The sequence below is a fragment of the Bos taurus genome, chromosome 7 (genome assembly GCF_002263795.3).
Source record: "Bos taurus isolate L1 Dominette 01449 registration number 42190680 breed Hereford chromosome 7, ARS-UCD2.0, whole genome shotgun sequence".
In the NCBI taxonomy this organism is placed as follows: domain Eukaryota; kingdom Metazoa; phylum Chordata; class Mammalia; order Artiodactyla; family Bovidae; genus Bos; species Bos taurus.
In genome coordinates this window covers 37,735,680-37,754,843 of record NC_037334.1, presented here as the reverse complement: position 1 = coordinate 37,754,843, position 19,164 = coordinate 37,735,680, and the positions used below count along the sequence as shown (strand labels likewise).

The 19,164-nt window shown below is 35.6% G+C and overlaps 1 protein-coding gene across 2 annotated transcripts in view; it reads left to right on the top strand.

Moving 5' to 3' along the window:
- The window catches only part of COMMD10 (COMM domain containing 10), a 184,318-nt gene that overhangs the window by 28,244 nt on the left and 136,910 nt on the right, over positions 1-19,164 (top strand). For both annotated transcript variants that reach the window (NM_001083489.1, XM_059888321.1), the window contains 1 exon segment: positions 1,077-1,187. In NM_001083489.1, the coding sequence (NP_001076958.1) occupies positions 1,077-1,187 (111 nt within the window).

The following is a 19,164-nucleotide window of genomic DNA, read 5'->3' as shown; positions in this document are numbered from 1 at the left end:
CCTCTCTCGAATAGATAATACTTTCATTGCTCTCTTTCCAATTTGGCTTTGAGTCATTGCTGTGATTCTAGCTGTTGAACAGTCTTTCAAGTTAGCAATTAGTATTCCAGTTAAGTAAAAATTGTTTTGAGTCTGCCATTCTTACCAGTGTAGCTGAGGTAGTTTCAGTAAATCAATGACTAGAGTCGAGTTGTCAGAGGTATATGACAATTGCATGTCACAAAACTACCCTAAGTATTGATACTTTGGATTTACTGGAAATAAGATTTAAAACTTTATACTTACAGTTTTGATGTTGGAAAAATCAGTAATATGTCATGTTCAATAAAGCTGCATTTATGTTGCTTAATATTTTGAAACTTAAACTGCTTTAGTCTCTTTGCTGTCTTTGCCTTCCTGATTAAATTTTGCTGTTGTGTTAATTAATAAATTCAAAGGAAGTATTCTAATTAGTTTCTGTCATAACTGGGAACCATAGTAGGTTAGAATACTTTGGAAAGCATGATAACACCTGCTCACTAGTAAGTAGATATCAATTCTTTTTCTGGCTCTCTTCCCGTCTCACTAACTGTGTCTAAATGTGTGAACCTCTTACCATCTGGGCACTTCAGTTTCCCACTAAATTAAAAAAAAAAAGTTTTACCTTGTTCTACTTATTGCAAAGAGTTTTGAAAGATAATGGGAGGTCATTTAGAGTAGTTATCACATATATATGCTATAACTATTTTTAAACACCATTGGCTTTAAAATACACTGTTTTAAAATAGTAATTTACTGTTTAAAAACCATTGACTCCTTTAGTGTATTTCATTGCCTAGTCTCAGAACTTTTATTTTTAGAACAGAATGTATTTAAAGACCAGTTTTAGGCTTGAATTTGACAGGCATGGCATGAGGCCAATCTAACGAGCCCAAAGGGAGAATGTGCAGAGTGTGCAGGTTGAAGGAGCCCAGGAACTGACTTTCCGCAAAGTCCAGGCTATCCATGTTCATTCCTGCTGACTGGAGATTTGCTTTAAGTTGAGTGTTTTCTTCCTTCTGTACCATCTGATTCCAATCTACACTTGTCTTTTGTAGCTCGAGACGGTTGGATGGCAGCTTAACCTTCAGATGGCTCACTCTGCTGAAGCAAAACTAAAATCTCCTCAAGCTGTGTTACAGCTCGGAGTGAGCAATGAAGATTCGAAGGTGAGAAAGAGTATCCCATTGAAATGATGTATTTTGTTTCCTACGTCTTGTACTTTATTGTTGGCAGGGTCTTTGCTCTCTGGATTGAAAATTAAAAAATAATTTAATTAAAAGTAGACAAGGATTAACAAAATGACAGATCTTTATTTGTGCAAGTTTTGATGTCAGATTTACACTTCACTTTTTTTATTTGAGAAACCAGATTTGCTTACAAGGTGGCGTTCTTGTAAGAACATGTTATAACATATTCTTTTGAATTCTGCAATGGGAAAAAATTGGTGGTAGTCATAATAAAATTACAATTTTAATGTTTTAGGTATTTGTGAATATTTCTGGTTTTGTGTTTTAACCTGCATACATATGGCAGAGGGAGTACTGTTGTCCAGCCAATGCCTGGAATATGAAGGTGACCTGAATTGTGTTTGTGTATGTATAGTATGTTTGTGGCTATGTTTAAATCTCAGCTCTTACAAAATAGAGTTTTGGATTAGTTTTATACTGCATGGTGATTTCTTCCTTAGTATTAATTTCAGAAAACTTCAACATGTTATCAGAGGTTAAAGAGTTGCTATGGAATAGTTTTTATTGTTACAGCATTTAAAGAAATGTATATTTCACATGTCAACCAGAGCTATTTTTTACATACATATATTTTTTACTATAATTGAGTATCCTTAATAGCGAGAAGAGGGAGTGACCTTTTTTCCTCAAATAAATGAAAATGTTCATTTTAAGACAAGTGAAATAGAGGTGAGAATGAGTTAGGAAGATCTGAAGAAGAGATTATTATGACTGTATGTGATCGGATAATAATGAAAGAAATATTATTTATTGAAATAATGGGCATTGAAGGGTGTGTATATTATTATTTATTTGTTAGCACTTTCACTGTTTATTGGGTTGCCCAGAAAGTTCGTTTGGATTTTCCCAGATGAACTTTTTGGCCAACCCACTATTATGGATTGTATGTTTCTGTCTTTCGTAAGAACTGGCATAAGTGCCTATCTCTGGTTACATGTCAACAGAATTTTGAGGCATTTGAGTTGGATCTTAAGACACACAAGCACATACATACATAAAATTTGTTAATTTATTACAATGTTTCCAAAGAGTCATTTCATTTCACACATTTTCACCAGAAAATAACATAAATGTAACAATTAAGTGTTGAATTGACTGGTATGTTAAATATGCTCTGCAATTTAGTAGCTGTCTAACCTTGGGCAAGTTACCTAATCCTTATGAATTTTAGTTTCTTCATCTGTAAAATAGGAATAGTATTTTCTGCCTCACAGAGCTCTAAGGAAGATCAAATACTCATTGTTTGTGAAGTAAGTACATTATGTTCTATAAATGCTGGCCGCTGCCATCTTCATCATCATCACCACTAAAAGTTTTTTTGGGCTAATGAATAAATAAATCTCTTTGTTTTAAACCAAAGCTGTTACCAACTTTATTTCTTAAGGAAATTAACCTTTCCTCTTTTCTTTCAACCTTTCTCCCTTTTATTTCTTGATCATGTTTTTCATATGTGTGCTTAGTGGGCACAGGGAGGTAAAGGATGGCCTGGGAAGTCCTTTATTTTTTTTTTCCCCCTGTGAACTAAGGAAAACATTCCTTTAGGTTTAGGGTACTAATCTGGAGCTCACTGGTACGGACTGGGACTGCTCCATGAGGGAAAACATGCACCTATACTTTCACACACACGTGTATGTGTTCTCCAATGTACCTTCACTTTATTTCTCATGACTCTTGTATGTGAAATCTGAGTAGCTATGTGGAATTTATAGGTTGGAAGGGTACTGTCTTTGACCCTCTATTGGGTATCTTTTAAACATCATCACTTTGGCAGGGATGGACTTTGGGATGCTTGACTTTGGATTGCTTGAGTCCTCCCAGCTTCTTTATTATGTCTTCAAAATGTGTCTGTGTCAGTTACATTTTTAGGCAGTAGGCATGAACGAGTAATGCTTCAAGTAAGAGAGTCAAGTTTTTAATTCATATTATTCAGGAAATTTCTACATATGTGAGATCCCAACTCATTTGAGACATAGGCTTGAGTACATTTGTATTTTTCTGTTTGTTGCTGTTTTAAAATTTTGAACAGACATTTGATTACCCTTAGGCTAAGTTGTAGGGAGAAGGCAATGGCACCCCACTCCAGTACTGTTGCCCGGAAAATCCCATGGATGGAGGAGCGTGGTAGGCTGCAGTCCATGGGGTCCCTAAGAGTCGGACACGACTGAGCGACTTCACTTTCACTTTCCACTTACATGCATTGGAGAAGGAAATGGCAACCCACTCCAGTGTTCTTGCCTGGAGAATCCCATGGACAGAGAAGCCTGGTAGGCTGCAGTCCATGGGGTCGCACAGAGTCGGACACGACTGAAGTGACCTAGCAGCAGCAGGCTAAGTTGTAAAGAACCCTCCTGCCAGTGCAGGAGACCTAAGAGATGCTGGTTTGATCCCTGGGTCTGGAAGATCCCCTGGAGGAGGGCATGGCAACCCACTCCAGTATTCCTACCTGGAGAATCCCATGGAGCCTGGTGGGCTACAGTCCATAGGGTCACAAAGAGTCGAACACGACTGAAGCGACTTGGCACTCATACACATGCATGACTTGTACAGCTAGAGAACGATTTTCATTAACAGGCGCCTGGGAAGAGAGCTGCAGCACACAAATATACAAGTTATTTTCTTTTTGTATGCAGATTTAAGTGAACCTCTTTGTCTGTATTGCCTGTCTCTCCTGTGGCATTTTTATGGATTTGGCCCCTATTCCTTATACCTTGTAAACAGTAGACATGTAATGGAAGGTACGGTTATGATCAACCTAGATGGAAACATGCCCTCTCCACGTGATGTGTGCCCCATCTCTAAAGGGACAGTGAGCTACCACACCACTGTGCCCTCCATGAACTGATGCTGGGAGGCTTTGCTTTTTCTCCATGTTTTTATGATCTCTCATTCTGTTCTTTTTTCTCTTCTGAAATGAGAATTCGGAAATTCTAGACAGGTTAAAATATTAGGTTAAAGGAACTACGAGTATGGAATGTGTTTTAAATACCAGATTGGTTAAAGGAAGGGAGAACTTTTATTAAAAGGAATATTGAAAGTTATCATTGGTTAGTGTATGATGCAGAGTATCATGAAGAACAAAGTTGTCATGCTTAAGAAATTGTCATTTTTTTTTTTAAAACAGGAAACAGGTAAAATTCTTTCATATGTATGCTTTATAGTGTAGTTATTTTGAAAGTACACATTATTAAAATAATTCTGAGAGGATTAGAATCAGTGCAAATTATAAGAGAATATTTTGGTAGTATTTACTTTTAAGCTGCTAAACTGAAAACTTACTGTAATTCAGTGTAAAGTATGGTTTCTAAGAATCTCTCTCTTCTTCCCTTCCAACATACACATGAAAAGGGTAGCTTGCAGTGAAGTTTTAATTGCTATCACTTTAGATAACATTGTTGTACTGACCTCCTTTCTCTTAGAACATTTCTGTCTCAAGGCTTTCCTGTTTTGCTACTAATTTTATCATGGAAACTGGATGATCCTAGCTTTTCTTATAGTATGTTGATAGATATTCTAGTCGTTTTCAGTTAATTTTCACAGTGTTTGTCTATTGCATTTAGCAAAGTAAGATTATTTTCCTGTTCCACACATAGCTCAGAACAAGTTTTCTGAGTTTTTTGGCTTTTTTTTTGGTTTATTTCATTAGGGGGCAGTAGAGCTCTTTGCTTACCTAATCTCTGGCACTCAAAATGTTATTTGAAATAACATTCAAAGTAATTTGTGAAGTCAGTAGTTGTGGGAAATGCTAAGTGTTTACATTTCTAATCTGTATATAACAATAGAGTTCTCTTGTTTCCATCAACAAAATTAGTGCCTGTTAATCAGATATGTACAGAACAAATAAATGAAATCATTATGATTTCAATGTTTGCTAATTTATATGTGATCATTTCCCAAAATGAAATTTATTAAAAAGCCTTCCACACTGTTGATTTTTTGGTTACCTTCTGTCACTTGTATTAATTTCTTTATGAGAGAAGAGAATACAATATTCCCAAAGATAGTTGAATGGCTGTATTAGAGTATAACTAATTCCAGACTAGTCATAGACAGTTGAAATTTCTTTGTTTATAGAGAATAGCAATTTATACGTAACAGATCTGGTAATTTTGAATGGCATCAGCACTTTAACTTTGAATATCCTAAAAACACTAAAATATTTGAATTTTATTGTTAATCTTTCATTTTCCTCAGTAAATTTGCTGTTGAGAACAATCATATTTTGTTAATACAGCAATTCTAAATTCTTTCTGTACATCTTTTAAGAAAGAATCCTTGTGTTTCATTCTTTTTTTCTTCTTTATTTTGAAACAGCTGAGATAAAATCATATTGACAAGAAAGCTTTCTAGACTTTTATCTAACTGTTCAGTTGGATTGTGCTCACATTGTAGAAGGTTAATTATGATCTCCAGTGAACTTAGGACTTTTAATACTAATTTTAAAAATTAGAGGTCTTCATTCTTATTTGCAAAATGTATGACAAATTCTATTTAGATTGAGAAAAGGGGGAAAAGCCTTTTTTTAGTGCTTATTCTATGTAGATGTGGGCTTTCCTCTTTTAATATTTAAAACATGTCTTCCACGAATAAATTCTTATTATTATCTGTATTTTATAGATAGATGGAGAAATGGAGACATGTATAATTAATTTATTTTCCTAGATTATTCCTAACTAATAAATAAGGCTTCCCTAGTAGCTCAGTTGGTAAAGTATACACCTACAATGCAGGAGACCTGGGTTAAATCCCTGGGTCAGGAAGATCCCCTGGAGAAGGAAATGGCAACTTACTTCAGTATCCTTGCTTGGGAAATGTCATGGACAGAGGAGCCTGGCAGGCTGTAGTCCATGGGATCACAAAGAGTGGGACATGACAGAGCGACTAACACACAATAAACAAAGTTGGGATTGGAACCCAGGCAGTTTTATTTCTGAGTCTTATGCTATACTTATTGCTAGGATACTGTATCATTTTGCTTATTTAATAATTTAACACTTATCCTGTAATATGTATATATGTTTCAGGGTGTTGAGGGCTTTTCTAAAATGCAGTGATTGTTTTATTATTGTTGTTCTTCATGAAGCTATAGTTATGTGGATTCTAAATTTCCTTTGCATTTTCTTTTTATTTGATTAAGTTGAAACAATCTTACACTTAAGTCAATGAAAGACACTAATATATTCCTTTGTATAGTAAGTAAGGTTGTATGTTTTGATGTTATCCCAGTCAGTAGAGGCTGTAGGTATTGACAGACCTTACTGTAAGGGCTGTGTGACATCATTGATGTTGATGTGTTATGAGCAAAGAAATAGGGTATATCATTAAAAACACATCCTTAGCTGTGTATATATCAGGTTTTTCAGTAAGAGAAAAGCATATGTGGTTCAAATCATGAGCTCTTTGTATTAGAAGTTTATTTTGATTTCCTTAAGGACAGTGTTCATAGTGACTGATTTTGAAGGACCTTCAAATTTTTCTGAGCTGCTTTGATGAGCAGGTCTAAATTTTACAAATGCTGTATTTTTATTAATATATGTATAGTGAATATGTTTCAACATATTCTCTTGATAATTTAAGTTCATTTTTTCTCTGTTACAGTAGATGTACATATATTTATAACGGACATTTTGGAAAATATAGGGAAAAAGCCAGTTAAAATCATGTATAATTCTAGAACCCACTTCACTTTTCACCCATAGGCTTGTTATTTTTGCTGTATGACCTTCCAGTTGCTTTTTCTTATACCTTTGTTATGAGTGATTTTTAAAAAAAATAGTGATGCTTTCTTTTGGTTTGGGAAAAAGAATTGAAGTTTTGTTATTACTATTCAATACTAGATGTGGTATGAGAAGATAATCACTTTCATCAGTCAGAATTTTTTCCCTTTTTACACAGTATACTATCTTACGATCTGAAAAGTTACTCTGTAAAGTCTTGGGTATTTTACTCACTGATTTTGACCAGAAATTTATAAAATGAGCTTTGTCTAATGAGCAGGTTTATATCAAGATACTAACTTTTATTTGTGTCATTTGGGATGGTTTTTTTTATTCAGGGTTCATAAAAATTTTGAGATCGGTCGGTGGTTTTACTTTTGACATGAAATGATTGATGAATATTGCTTATCTTTTTAAAAGATTTTTTGGGGTCTTTTTTAATTACCTAAGTTGTAATTGTTTATTGTGAAAATTTTAGAGATATAGAAAGAAAAACTCAGATTTACCACGACTATGCAGACATCTTTTATTTCAGTTTTTGTTCAATAGATACTTTCTTTTGCAAGTCTTCTTTGATTTTCTATTCTGCTTTTTTCACTTAACTCTGTAACAGATCTTTTCCATATTCAAATGAATGAATGAATGAATAAAGCATCTTTGGAATTTATGGTTATTCTTCAGAAGTATAATTGCTGGGTGAAGGGTCTAAATAAAAAAAAAAAAGATCTGACTATAATTAGATAATAGGCTTTTCATAATCATTTTAGGAGCATTTTAGGTTGCCTTTGAGAGATTTAAAATTTTCTAGAGAAAGGTATAACATTACTATCTCAAAAAGAAGTTCTTTGATAACTAGTTAATTATTATACTTTGGATAATTTTAGGAGACCAGTGAAAGCCCAGGTATTTTTATAATATTATAGAGCCCTCTCATTTATAATTTCTTTATTCCAATAGTATACACATTAAACAAGCTTTTGTTATATGTGTTCTATATTATTAAATAACATGTGGAAGCAATCTTATGAAATATTCTAGCAGCTTAGAGAAAATAAAACAGCCCCTGTTTGGTAGACAATTGAATATGTACTTTGGAAAAAAAAAAAAAGCTTGATTCTTTGAAATCATATTTACTTATTTAAATATTTCTAAGACTTTGTAGCTCTAGTTTTCTGATTCCTAATTTTGTTTTCTATCCTTTTTCATTGTGATGAATTTCTCAGTGATAGTATCCTTTAAGGTGTCATGTTTTCTAAATGAGAGCAATACAGAGATGTCTTTCCTCAATTTAGTGGTTTTTTTTTTTTGGTTTATTTTTAAGTTTCCTGATAATGTGACTTTCTAAAAGATCTTAAGTATTCAAGTATATTGAAGTATTCACATTATATGTGTACAACTCCTTGATATCACAAAATGAACCCCTTTGTATGTGTGTGAAGAGTGTGTATGTGTAACCCTTTATCTGTATTTTAGGCTGCCTCATGGAAAGTCCGTATTTATCTATAATAAGACTTTCTAAGCTAGCAAAAATATTGTTTTAGACACTATATATCTTTGAGTGAAAACAAAGTATTAGTACAAAGAGTATGGTGATAGTTAGATAAAAATGTCTTGTAGGAGTAAATCCTTTTAAAAAAAGAATACCCCATTCATGCATTTCATAATTTTAAAAAAATCATCTTTTTACTGAAATTCTTTTCAAAAATTTTGTGAAATTCCAAAGTAGGGAAACAAATAGTATTACCCTCACTTGCCTTTCCTAGCTTCTGAACCTCTTTATTTTTTGAAATCCAGTGGCAATTGATAATTGTAGAATTCCTCAAATATAGTATGTTTGAGTACCTTTAAATTTTCTTTAAAATATTTTTATGGGTTAGAAATAATACTAATGTAAATGAGTGGCTTAAGTATTTTGAAATAAAAGTGTTAGCAATGAATTAGACATCTAAACAACTAAAATGCTGGTAAGTTCAGTAAGTTAAATAAGCAAACTTCTAAAATATCTCAAATTCAATTCAAGAAACACTGTTAAACACATTTATTATTCATGGGATGGGCCTAGTGGTAAAGAATCTGCCTGCCAATACAGGAGAAAGCAGGAGACATGGGTTCGATTCCTGGGTTGGAAAGATCCCTGGAGGAGGAAATGGTAACCTGCTCCAGTATTCTTGCCTGGGAAATCCCATGGACAGAGGAGCCTGGTGTCCTGGAGCCCATAGTGTCGCAAAGAGCTGGACACGACTGAGCACCTGAACACGTACACACGCATGCATGGGATACTAGGCAAGGTATTTTTGATATAGACAGATTTTACTTTCCATCATGGGGCTTATGGTCTAAAAGGGAGTGCATATTCTAAGCCTGTAAGTGTAAGTTTAGTGACTGTTACAAAGAGGAAATACTGAAACTGTGGAAACTGACAGCAAGGAGTTGGAGACTGCAACAGAAAGGGGAATTTGAGGTGGAGGAAGAACACATGAAAAAGGAGAGCCTTATCTTTTGGGCTTGTTGAGTATGAGATAGCTGAGAGATGCAGGTAGAGATTTTTGCATGGCAGTTGGTGAGGTAGGGGGCGGGTGATACATCAGAAATTGAACCTTGGAAATCATTGAGGTTTTGATTATAATTTCAGTTATGAGATGGAAGAGCTTAGTTGCTTAGGGAAGGAGCATAGAACCTTATGAATTCCCAAATTTAAAAGGCAAATAGAGCTGGAGGAGCTTTTCACAGTGATTGGGAAAGGAGCAGCCAGCAACTGAAGGGAGAGAGCAGTTCTTGGAGGGTGAATTACTTTACATGCTGTAATAGGTAAAAGAGAGAATGAAAGTTACTAATTTAACCCTCACAGCTGGGAATTAGGTACTAATATTTTTTCCTAGTTTGTAGATTGAGAACCTAGTCTCAGTGGTTAAATATCTTTCCCTAGATTGGAGACCCAGGTTCAGTCCCTGAGTTGGGAAGATCCCCTGGTGAAGGGAATGGCTACCCACTCCAATATCCTTCCCTGAAGAATTCCATGGACAGAGGAGCATGGCAGGCTACAGTCCATAGGGTCACAAAGAGTCGGACATGACTGAGCAACTGACTCTTTCACTTTCAGATTGGATTTTAAAAAGTGATGTAGGCAAGATTTGAACTTAGGTTCATCTGCCACAATAGCCTGAACTTACAGTCACTACATAGCAGTTAAAAAAAAAATGAATTTAGCACCATAGGGGTCACTGGTGATCACCGTGTGGGGCAGGAGAAGGAGGTGTTTCAAGATGGAGGGCGATATTGAATACTATTCAGAGGTCAGAAAAGAAGAGCAGACATCTACATGACTGTTGGATTTGGTTAGATGGACTTCGCTGATAACCTTGACAATTGTAATCTCAGTAACAATTGAGAGGGAAAAGAATCCTGATTGGAATAAATTGAGGAAAGAAAATGAGGTAAGAAAGTGAAAGCAAAATAGAATAGTCAGTGTAGAGGAATGTGGATTCAGTGGCAGAAGATATTAGAGAAGGTTTGTATGCCAGTGCCACGTCTATTGGGGGAAAAATTGATGCTCCTGGACAGAGAAGGGTATGAGTTCCTTAAGAAAGTGAGAAGAGAACCAGAGCACAAATGGAATGGTTGGACTGTGATGAGAGTAGGAACATACTATTTGTTGTAACAGAAAAAACAAAGAGAATGGACCAGGTAGGTCGTTTTGGTGGTAGGAGAGAAAGCTGTAACTGATTGCTTCTGTTTTCTGAATGTAGTTATTTGTTGGGGGAGTGGATAGGTCTTGGAGTTTTGAGAACAGAGGAAAAGGTATGAAGTAGTTATTTTGGATATTGGGAAAATGAACAACCTAGTTATTTTAGACTGTTTCACTGTTACCTACCAGTGCTCATTGCCCATTTGAGCTTGTGACCACGAATTTGAAATGAGAACTGTTGGAAGGGTATACATTTTTCTTCATCCATTTTTAGTTGCTCTAGTGCAGATGTGAAGTAGGTAGATAGTTAGGTTTAATCAGGGTTTCATCTTTGCCAAGTATATCAGATGAAGAGAGAAAGGGACAAAGGACTGACTTTGCATACAAGGGAGTGATTTTGGTGATGGACCATAGATTCTAAATCGGGTCAGTTGGAAAGTGAGGATTTGGTGTATGTTGGGGGTGACATGATGGCGAGTGAGAAATTGCCTGATGATAGAACTGGAACCCTTGCCGCACCCTCGTTAGAGTCATTTGGGGTACAGAGGACCCTCAGACGCCTTAGTTCCAGGATCACGCAGGAATTTTTTGTTTGAATCTTTAGACCTCTGAATAGTATTCAACACCGCCCTCCATCTTGAAACACCTCCTTCTCCTGCCCCACACGGTGATCACCAGTGACCCCCATTACGCTAAATTCATTAACATTAACTCAGCATCATCAGTTCTATGTTTTAATTCTAGAGCTGAATGGTGTTTTTGAGGATCTGAAGATAGTTGTTCAGTTAGTGCACAGAAAATAGCCAATTTCAGTCACCATATCATTTAATGGAGAATGGTATCCATAGGCAGTGGGAACATAACTAGGGCCATAGATGGAATAGGGTTGGTAGAGCAATTATTGTGTCACTTATCTCACTTCCTGCTACTAGCAAATACAGAGAGAATTAATATAATCTAATTTTTTACAAACCTTGATAATCTGCTTGTTTCAGGAAGGTTTGATCCCCATGTCTAATTAATGAGGTAACATATCATACACAGTTTTTAAAACATCATATTAAGCTTTTAAAAATTCTTTTGTTGGTGTTCTCTGGAGTTTACGTAAACTTTACGTATATTCTGTAACTGTGCTGTTAAAACTTCGGTGAAACTCTGTACGTTTGTTGTTGTTATTGTTGTGATTAGTTAACCAAAACATATAGCTGACAGATTACACATAATGGCTGAAGATGAAATGTAATAACAAGTAAATGTGTAGACAGAAATTCTTACTTATTAATTTCATCTTTAAAGGGCAATTTACCCAAACTTATTTTAGGGAATTTTAGTTTTATCTCTTTTTTTTTATTCCTTTGTATTTTGCTGGATTTACTTGAGTAATTTACATTGTAGAAAAATCAGAAAATGTAAGAAAATAAAATTCGTCTATAATTCTATCTAAAGATAATAATTTTGAATAACATACTTAATTGGCATATAGCTTTCCAAATCTATCAATTATAAAGTATTTCCCACCCCCTCATGGAATATTACATTATAAATATCTTTTTCAATAGATGAAGTTTTAAATGGCTGTGGAATATTCTATTTTTTGGTAAATATGGTTTATTTTGTCTAGTAATTCTTTAGCAGTATATTTGCTTTAAAGCCATGTTTAAGCCAGTTGACAGATACTAATATATTGGCTGAAGTGAGGGAGGTAGATCATGGAAATGCTATCCATGTATTAGAGACCATTTTGATAGCTGCTACAGTATTTACTTTTTATTGCAGGATAAACTGTTTTTTCTAATAATCATGTTTCAACATATAGTTTAAGGTGCCTTTTAAAATTGTCTATGTGTGATTACTAACTGATGACGTTCTCAAATGAAGAGAATTTGCTTCCTCCTTTCCTTTCTTTTCCCCTCTTTCCCCTTCTTTCTTTCTTTTTTTTAATAAACAAGCAAAAGTGCAGTTTCTTTCAGAGTTACTCCATTTTATCTGAAGGAGTTCCAACCTATCCATCTTTAAAGGGCAATTTTATCCAAACTTAAAATACTGCCACTTCTTTGGTAAGGGCAATATAATAAAAGCTCTGAAAATCACCCTTTAATAACTATCAGCAATAAAACAAATAGAATTATTCATATGCAACTTTATTTATAGAATGAGCAAAGGCTGATGGAATTTTCCAGCAAAAAAGAGACCTTAAGTGGATTTGGCAATGGATTCTTAGATATAATCCCCAAAGCACAACAAAATAGATAAATTGGACTTCATCAGAATTAAAAATTTGTGCATCAAAAGACATTATGAAGAAAAAGGAAAGATAACATAAAGAATGAGATAAAATATTTGCAAATTATATATCTGATAAAGAATTTCTATCTAGAATATGTGAAGAACTCCTAAAACTCACCAACAAAAAGATAAACAGCTCAAAGAATGGGCAAAGGACTTGCACAGACATTTCTCTAAAATAGGTATACTAATTGTCAACATGCACATGAAAAGATACTCAACATCGTTAGTCACTAGGGATACACAAAACAATGAGATATCACTTGACACCCATTAGGATGGCTATAACTAAAAAAATAAAACAAGTGTTGGTGATGATATGGAGAAATTAGGGCCCTCATATATCACTGGTGGAAATGTAAAGTGGTGCAGCCACTATGGCAAGTCGTTTGTTACTTCCTCATAAGTTTAAATATAGAATTATCAGATGACTTAGCAGCTTCACTCCTAGATATATACCCAGAAGAAGTGAAAACAAGATTCAAATAAGTACATCTATGTGCATGTTTATAGTAGTACATAATAGCATCCCAGAAGGTGGAAACAACTTAAATATGCCCATCAATGGATGAATGAATAAACAGGTAGTATCTGATCTGATATACATAAATGGAGTATTATTAGCCATAAAAAGAAATGATGTCCTGATTCATGCTACAATATATTCAGTTCAGCCGCTCAGTCATGTCCGACTCTTCGCGACCCCATGAATCACAGCACGCCAGGCCTCCCTGTCCATCACCAACTCCCGGAGTTTACTCAGACTCATGTCCATCGAGTCAGTGATGCCATCCAGCCATCTCATCCTCTGTCGTCCCCTTCTCCTCCTGCCCCCAATCCCTCCCAGCATCAGAGTCTTTTCCAAAGAGTCAACTCTTTGCATGAGGCGGCCAAAGTATTGGAGTTTCAGCTTTAGCGTCTGTCCTTCCAATGAACACCCAGGACTGATCTCCTTTAGGATGGACTGGTTGGACCTCCTTGCAGTCCAAGGCACTCTCAAGAGTCTTCTCCAACACCACAGTTCAAAAGCATCAATTCTTCGGTGCTCAGCTTTCTTCACAGTCCAACTCTCACATCTATACATGACCACTGGAAAAATCATAGCCTTGACTAGACAGACCTCTGTTGGCAAAGTAATATCTCTGCTTTTTAATATGCTACCTAGGTTGGTCATAACTTTCTTTCCAAGTAGTAAGCCTCTTTTAATTTCATGGCTGCAATCACCATCTGCAGTGATTTTGGAGCCCCCAAAAATAAAGGCTGACAGTGTTTCCACTGTTTCCCCATCTATTTCCCATGAAGTGATGGGACCAGATGCCATGATCTTCGTTTTCTGAATGTTGAGCTTTAAGCCAACTTTTTCACTCTCCTCTTTCACTTTCATCAAGAGGCTTTTTAGTTCCTCCTCACTTTCTGCCATAAAGGTGGTGTCATCTGCATATCTGAGGTTATTGATATTTCTCCTGGCAATCTTGATTCCAGCTTGTGCTTCTTCCAGCCCAGCGTTTCTCATGATGTACTCTGCATAGAAGTTAAATAAGCAGGGTGACAATATACAACCTTGATGTACTCCTTTTCCTATTTGGAACCAGTCTGTTGTTCCATGTCCAGTTCTAACTGTTGCTTCCTGACCTGCATATAGGTTTCTCAAGAGGCAGGTCATGTGGTCTGGTATTCCCATCTCTTTCAGGATTTTCCACAGTTTATTGTGATCCACACAGTCAAAGGCTTTGGCATATATATATATATATATATATATATACGTACCTTAAAAATCTTTTTCTTAGGGGAAGAAAAGCCACTGACTTGTATACTTTAAAAGGATTAAATTAGTACATTTTAGAGAGACAGAGGCTGACTAGGAATAGTTTAACCCTCTCAGTTTACTGATAAGACTCAGACCCAATGAGGTTAAATGATTTATCACTTGATTAGTGGCATAGCCAGATGAGACCCTAGTCTGACAGAATTGGGGGGCGGAACATAAGATTTAAAGTGAGATGATTGAGTTTAAATTCTAGACTGTGGTCAAAAATCTGAGTTTTTCTGCAGTAAATTTCTCAATTTGAATGTGTGGTTGGTAATACCTGCCTCTTAAGATTATTGATAGAATTACATGAGATATCTCTGAAATGCCTATTAGAATGACTATCACATAGTAGGAATTTAGTGTAATTGAATTTGAATTTGAAGTCGTATAGTTTAACATTGTGTAAGGAATATAAGTTATTTTGGAAAATATTTTTAGGAAAAGATTACTTTAGAAGACAGTTGAGTACTGGCTTGATGGCTTATATAGTATTTTGCTCTTACTTAAAAAATTGTTCAGTGTTACAATATTGTCCTTTGTAACCAGGCTGTTGGAATTGAGATTGAATTATCTGTAGCCATCATTTTTTTTTTTTTAACAAATTATTGTTTCTTTTCTTTTAATTAGTAGAAAAGATTCCCGAATGAATATAGAGGAAGAATGCCACTTCCTTAATTACTAGTATTACGTTATAGTCTACTTGAACTCCCTGTGGGATTTTTTTTTTCACCCACAATGACCTTTTATAGAGTATGTGCTCTGAAAGAACAAGCCCACAGGGATAGTATGGCATTGTGCCAATTACAAATGTAATTTTCTATTATATTAAACCATCTTTGCTTTTATATAACTAGTCTCAATTATAATACTTTGTATTTACTTGGTAGCTTTTAGCTACGAGGCTCAAAACTCTACAGAGACTCAAAGCACTCCAGTGAGGTAGGCATACTATAATCATCCTTTTTAGTTAAGAAAAGAGGAGGATGATATTATTTGTGAATGCTTCAGTAACAGAAGAAATAATCTACTAAAAATCTGTCACTGGTTATAGGATTTGTTGTTCAGTCACTAAGTAGTATCTGGCTTTTTTGCAGCCCCATAGAGTGTAGCCTGCAAGGCTCTTCTCTCTGTGAAATTTCCCAGTTAATACTGGAGTGGGTTGCCATTTCCTTCTCCAGAGGATCTTCCCAACCCAGGCATCTAACCCACATCTTCTACATTTTCAGGTGGATTCTTTACCACTGAGCCACCAGGGAAGCAGTTATAGGATAGTCTTATTTTTAACAAATGAAAATTTCTTCTTCCTCATGTAAATAATGTTTAGATTTTTATCCACATTTTATTTGTTTGGGTATTTTCTCTACTTTTCAACTGATTGTACTGTATGTTGACTTTCTTTGACTCTAAAGTACAAGAAAATATGAACACTGTAAGCGTGTACCTAAAGTAGTTTGATTGAATGATTTAGATTTATCAAATATTTTGCTGTAGACAGGTAAGTAATTTATAGATTTATTGACAAATTTTATATTTAGATATAACTTGTACATTTCTTAGCTTTGAGATGGGTATTGTGTATTCACTTATGAGTTAGTTATAGTCAAGTCCTTAGGTATTTTAGGTTGGCATGCTAATGACTAATAATATAATAAGACTGCTGCCATTAAGTGTATTTACACTTCTCTTTTATGGTACATATGTTCTTTATGAATTAAGTACTACCTATAGGACTATTCAGAGAAGGCAATGGCAACCCACTCCAATACTCTGGCCTGGAAAATCCCATGGACGGAGGAGCCTGGTGGGCTGCCATCTGTGGGGTCGCACAGAGTTGGACACGACTGACGTGACTTAGCAGCAGCAGCAGCAGCATAGGACTATTACATAGAATAATAAGAACAAGTTTAAAAATATGTTTTAAAATGGGATCTAATTAATGGTAATTCCTAAAAAAAAAATAAAGATTTCTCATAAGGAAATTTTGTTTATTTAAGAAGTAAACTCATAAGTTGCCTTGGGTCAGTTCTTATGAGAGGACAACTAATTTCTTTATGAAATTATATGAAATTTGCAAGTGGCCAAGATATCTCATTGTCTCTTTTGTAAGTACTGCCACTTTATATTTTTCTGAATTCTAGACGTTCTAGGTAGATCGAGCTCATCAAAGCTGAGTGTCTTGATGGCTGCAGTGCATAGAGAGTAAGCACTATGTCTGGTAGTACCACATTTAAACAATTAAGAAGATAATGATAATAGATAACATTTATTGACCATTTAATATATGCCAGGTATCCTATGTGCTTTTATACTTTGTCTCATTGGACCCTTGAAATTAATAAACAATAAGTCACATTTTTAAATTTGCTCAGAAGGACTGAAAATAATGTACAGTTTAATAAAGTAGCCACTCTGCTTCCAGAGTGATTCCTTTGCCATCTGTCTTTAATGAGGTCCATGAGTAGTGCCTATTCTCATAGTCATTATGGTTTTATCTTGTTCTTAAACATTTTGTTTTGATAGTCATGAAACTCTCCTGAGGGTAGGTGATTTATCTCCATTTGCCATGTGTGAGAGGTGAGAGAATGACCTTGATACAGGATTGCATTGAGAGTTGTTCCTGTTCTTTTCTGGCAGGGCTGTCTGGGTGAAGTACTCATAGTACTCGGGAATCAGGGCATTGCTGGTAGTAAAATAGAATCTGTACTGGATTTTTCTAGATTATAACTGCTCAGTTGAAGTGCGAGTAGGTAACAGGTTAGCTGATTGACCTCTTCTCTCTTGGGGCAGTCAAGCAGTGTGTGGGGGACCTGGAGGTCTTAGCCTGTCACCTAACCTCAAGCTGCCTTGTTGGTTAACCACATTGTAGAGTACAATGAGAAACCTGTATATGGGTCAAGAAGCAGCTATTAGAACCGGACATAGAACAACTGACTGGTTCAAAATTGGAAGAGGAGTACGATAAGGCTGTATATTGTCACCTTGTTTATTTAACATATGTGCAGAGTACATCATGTGAAATGCTGGGCTGGGTGACTAACAAGCTGGAATCAAGATTGTTGGGAGAAATAACAGCAATCTAAGATGTGCAGATAATACCACTATAATGGCAGAAAGTGAAGAGGATCAAAGAGTCTCTTGATGAGGATAAAAGAGGAGAGTGAAAAGCTGGTTTGAAACTCAGCCTTCAGAAAACTAAGATCATGGCATCTGGTCCTGTGACTTCATGGCAAATAGAAGGGGAAAAAGTGGAAGCAGTGACAGTTTATTTTCCTGGGCTCCAAAATCACTGCAGATGGTGACTCCAGCCATGAAATTAAAAGATGCATACTCCTTGGTAAGAAAGCTATGACAAACCTAGACAGTGTATAAAAAACAGAGACATCACTTTGCTGGCAAAGGTGCATATAGTCAAAGCTGTGTTTTTTTCCAGTAAGCATGGATGTGAGAGTTGGACTATATAAGCCTTCTTTATGAAGGCTGACTGCTGAAGATTTGATGTTTTTGAATTGTGGTGGTGGAGAAGACTCTGGAGAGTCCCTTGGACTCCAAGGAGATCAAACGAGTCAATCCTAAAGGAAATTAACCTTGAATATTCATTGGAAGGACTGTGCTGAAGCTCCAATACTTTGGCCACCTGGTGTATAGGGCCAGCTCATTGGAAAAGACCCTGATGCTGAGAAAGATTGAAGGCAAAAAGAGGGATGACAGAGGATGAGACGGTTAGTAGGTCTCACTGACTCAATAGACAGGAATTTCAGCCAGCTCTGGGAGATAATGGAGGACAGAGGAGCCTGGTATCACAGGGACTTGGACGTGACCTAGTGACTGAACAATAACAACAAAGAAGTGTAAACATCATCATTTTTTGTCAGCGCTGGAATGTGAGTTAGGCCTCAGGAAACTGTTTCAGAAATGTGAAGCCGTAGAAATTATATAATATTTTATCTTTTTTAGTATATACTTCTCTCCTATTTAATTGCTGATGAGATGTTGAATTTAGAGCTTGAACCTTATACTTAGCAGCTTAACGGTAGCCACTTTGCATAAAAGTATAAACATTTCCTAACCGGATTGTGTTTACCAGTCATTTGTGTCAGTTGATGGAGGACAAACTTGACCTGTTTACTTGAGAATGCTTTTCACCTGCAATTTTCTTTTTGGGGAAGTTTGGTTTACAAGTAGTTTTAGCTAATTATTGAAACTCTGTGACATAAAAATTCTTTCAGATAGTTTATAATTAATTTATGTTAAGCAATTCGTAATTCAGGTTGGCCCAAGTCTTTACATTCAAAGAGTGCCTTTATTAACCCACATAGTTTCCCCTAATCCTCATTTCTCTCAGGTTCTCCTATAAAACTTATTTTTCTTTTTTGCATATTAATGTTAAAAAGAGTGATGGAT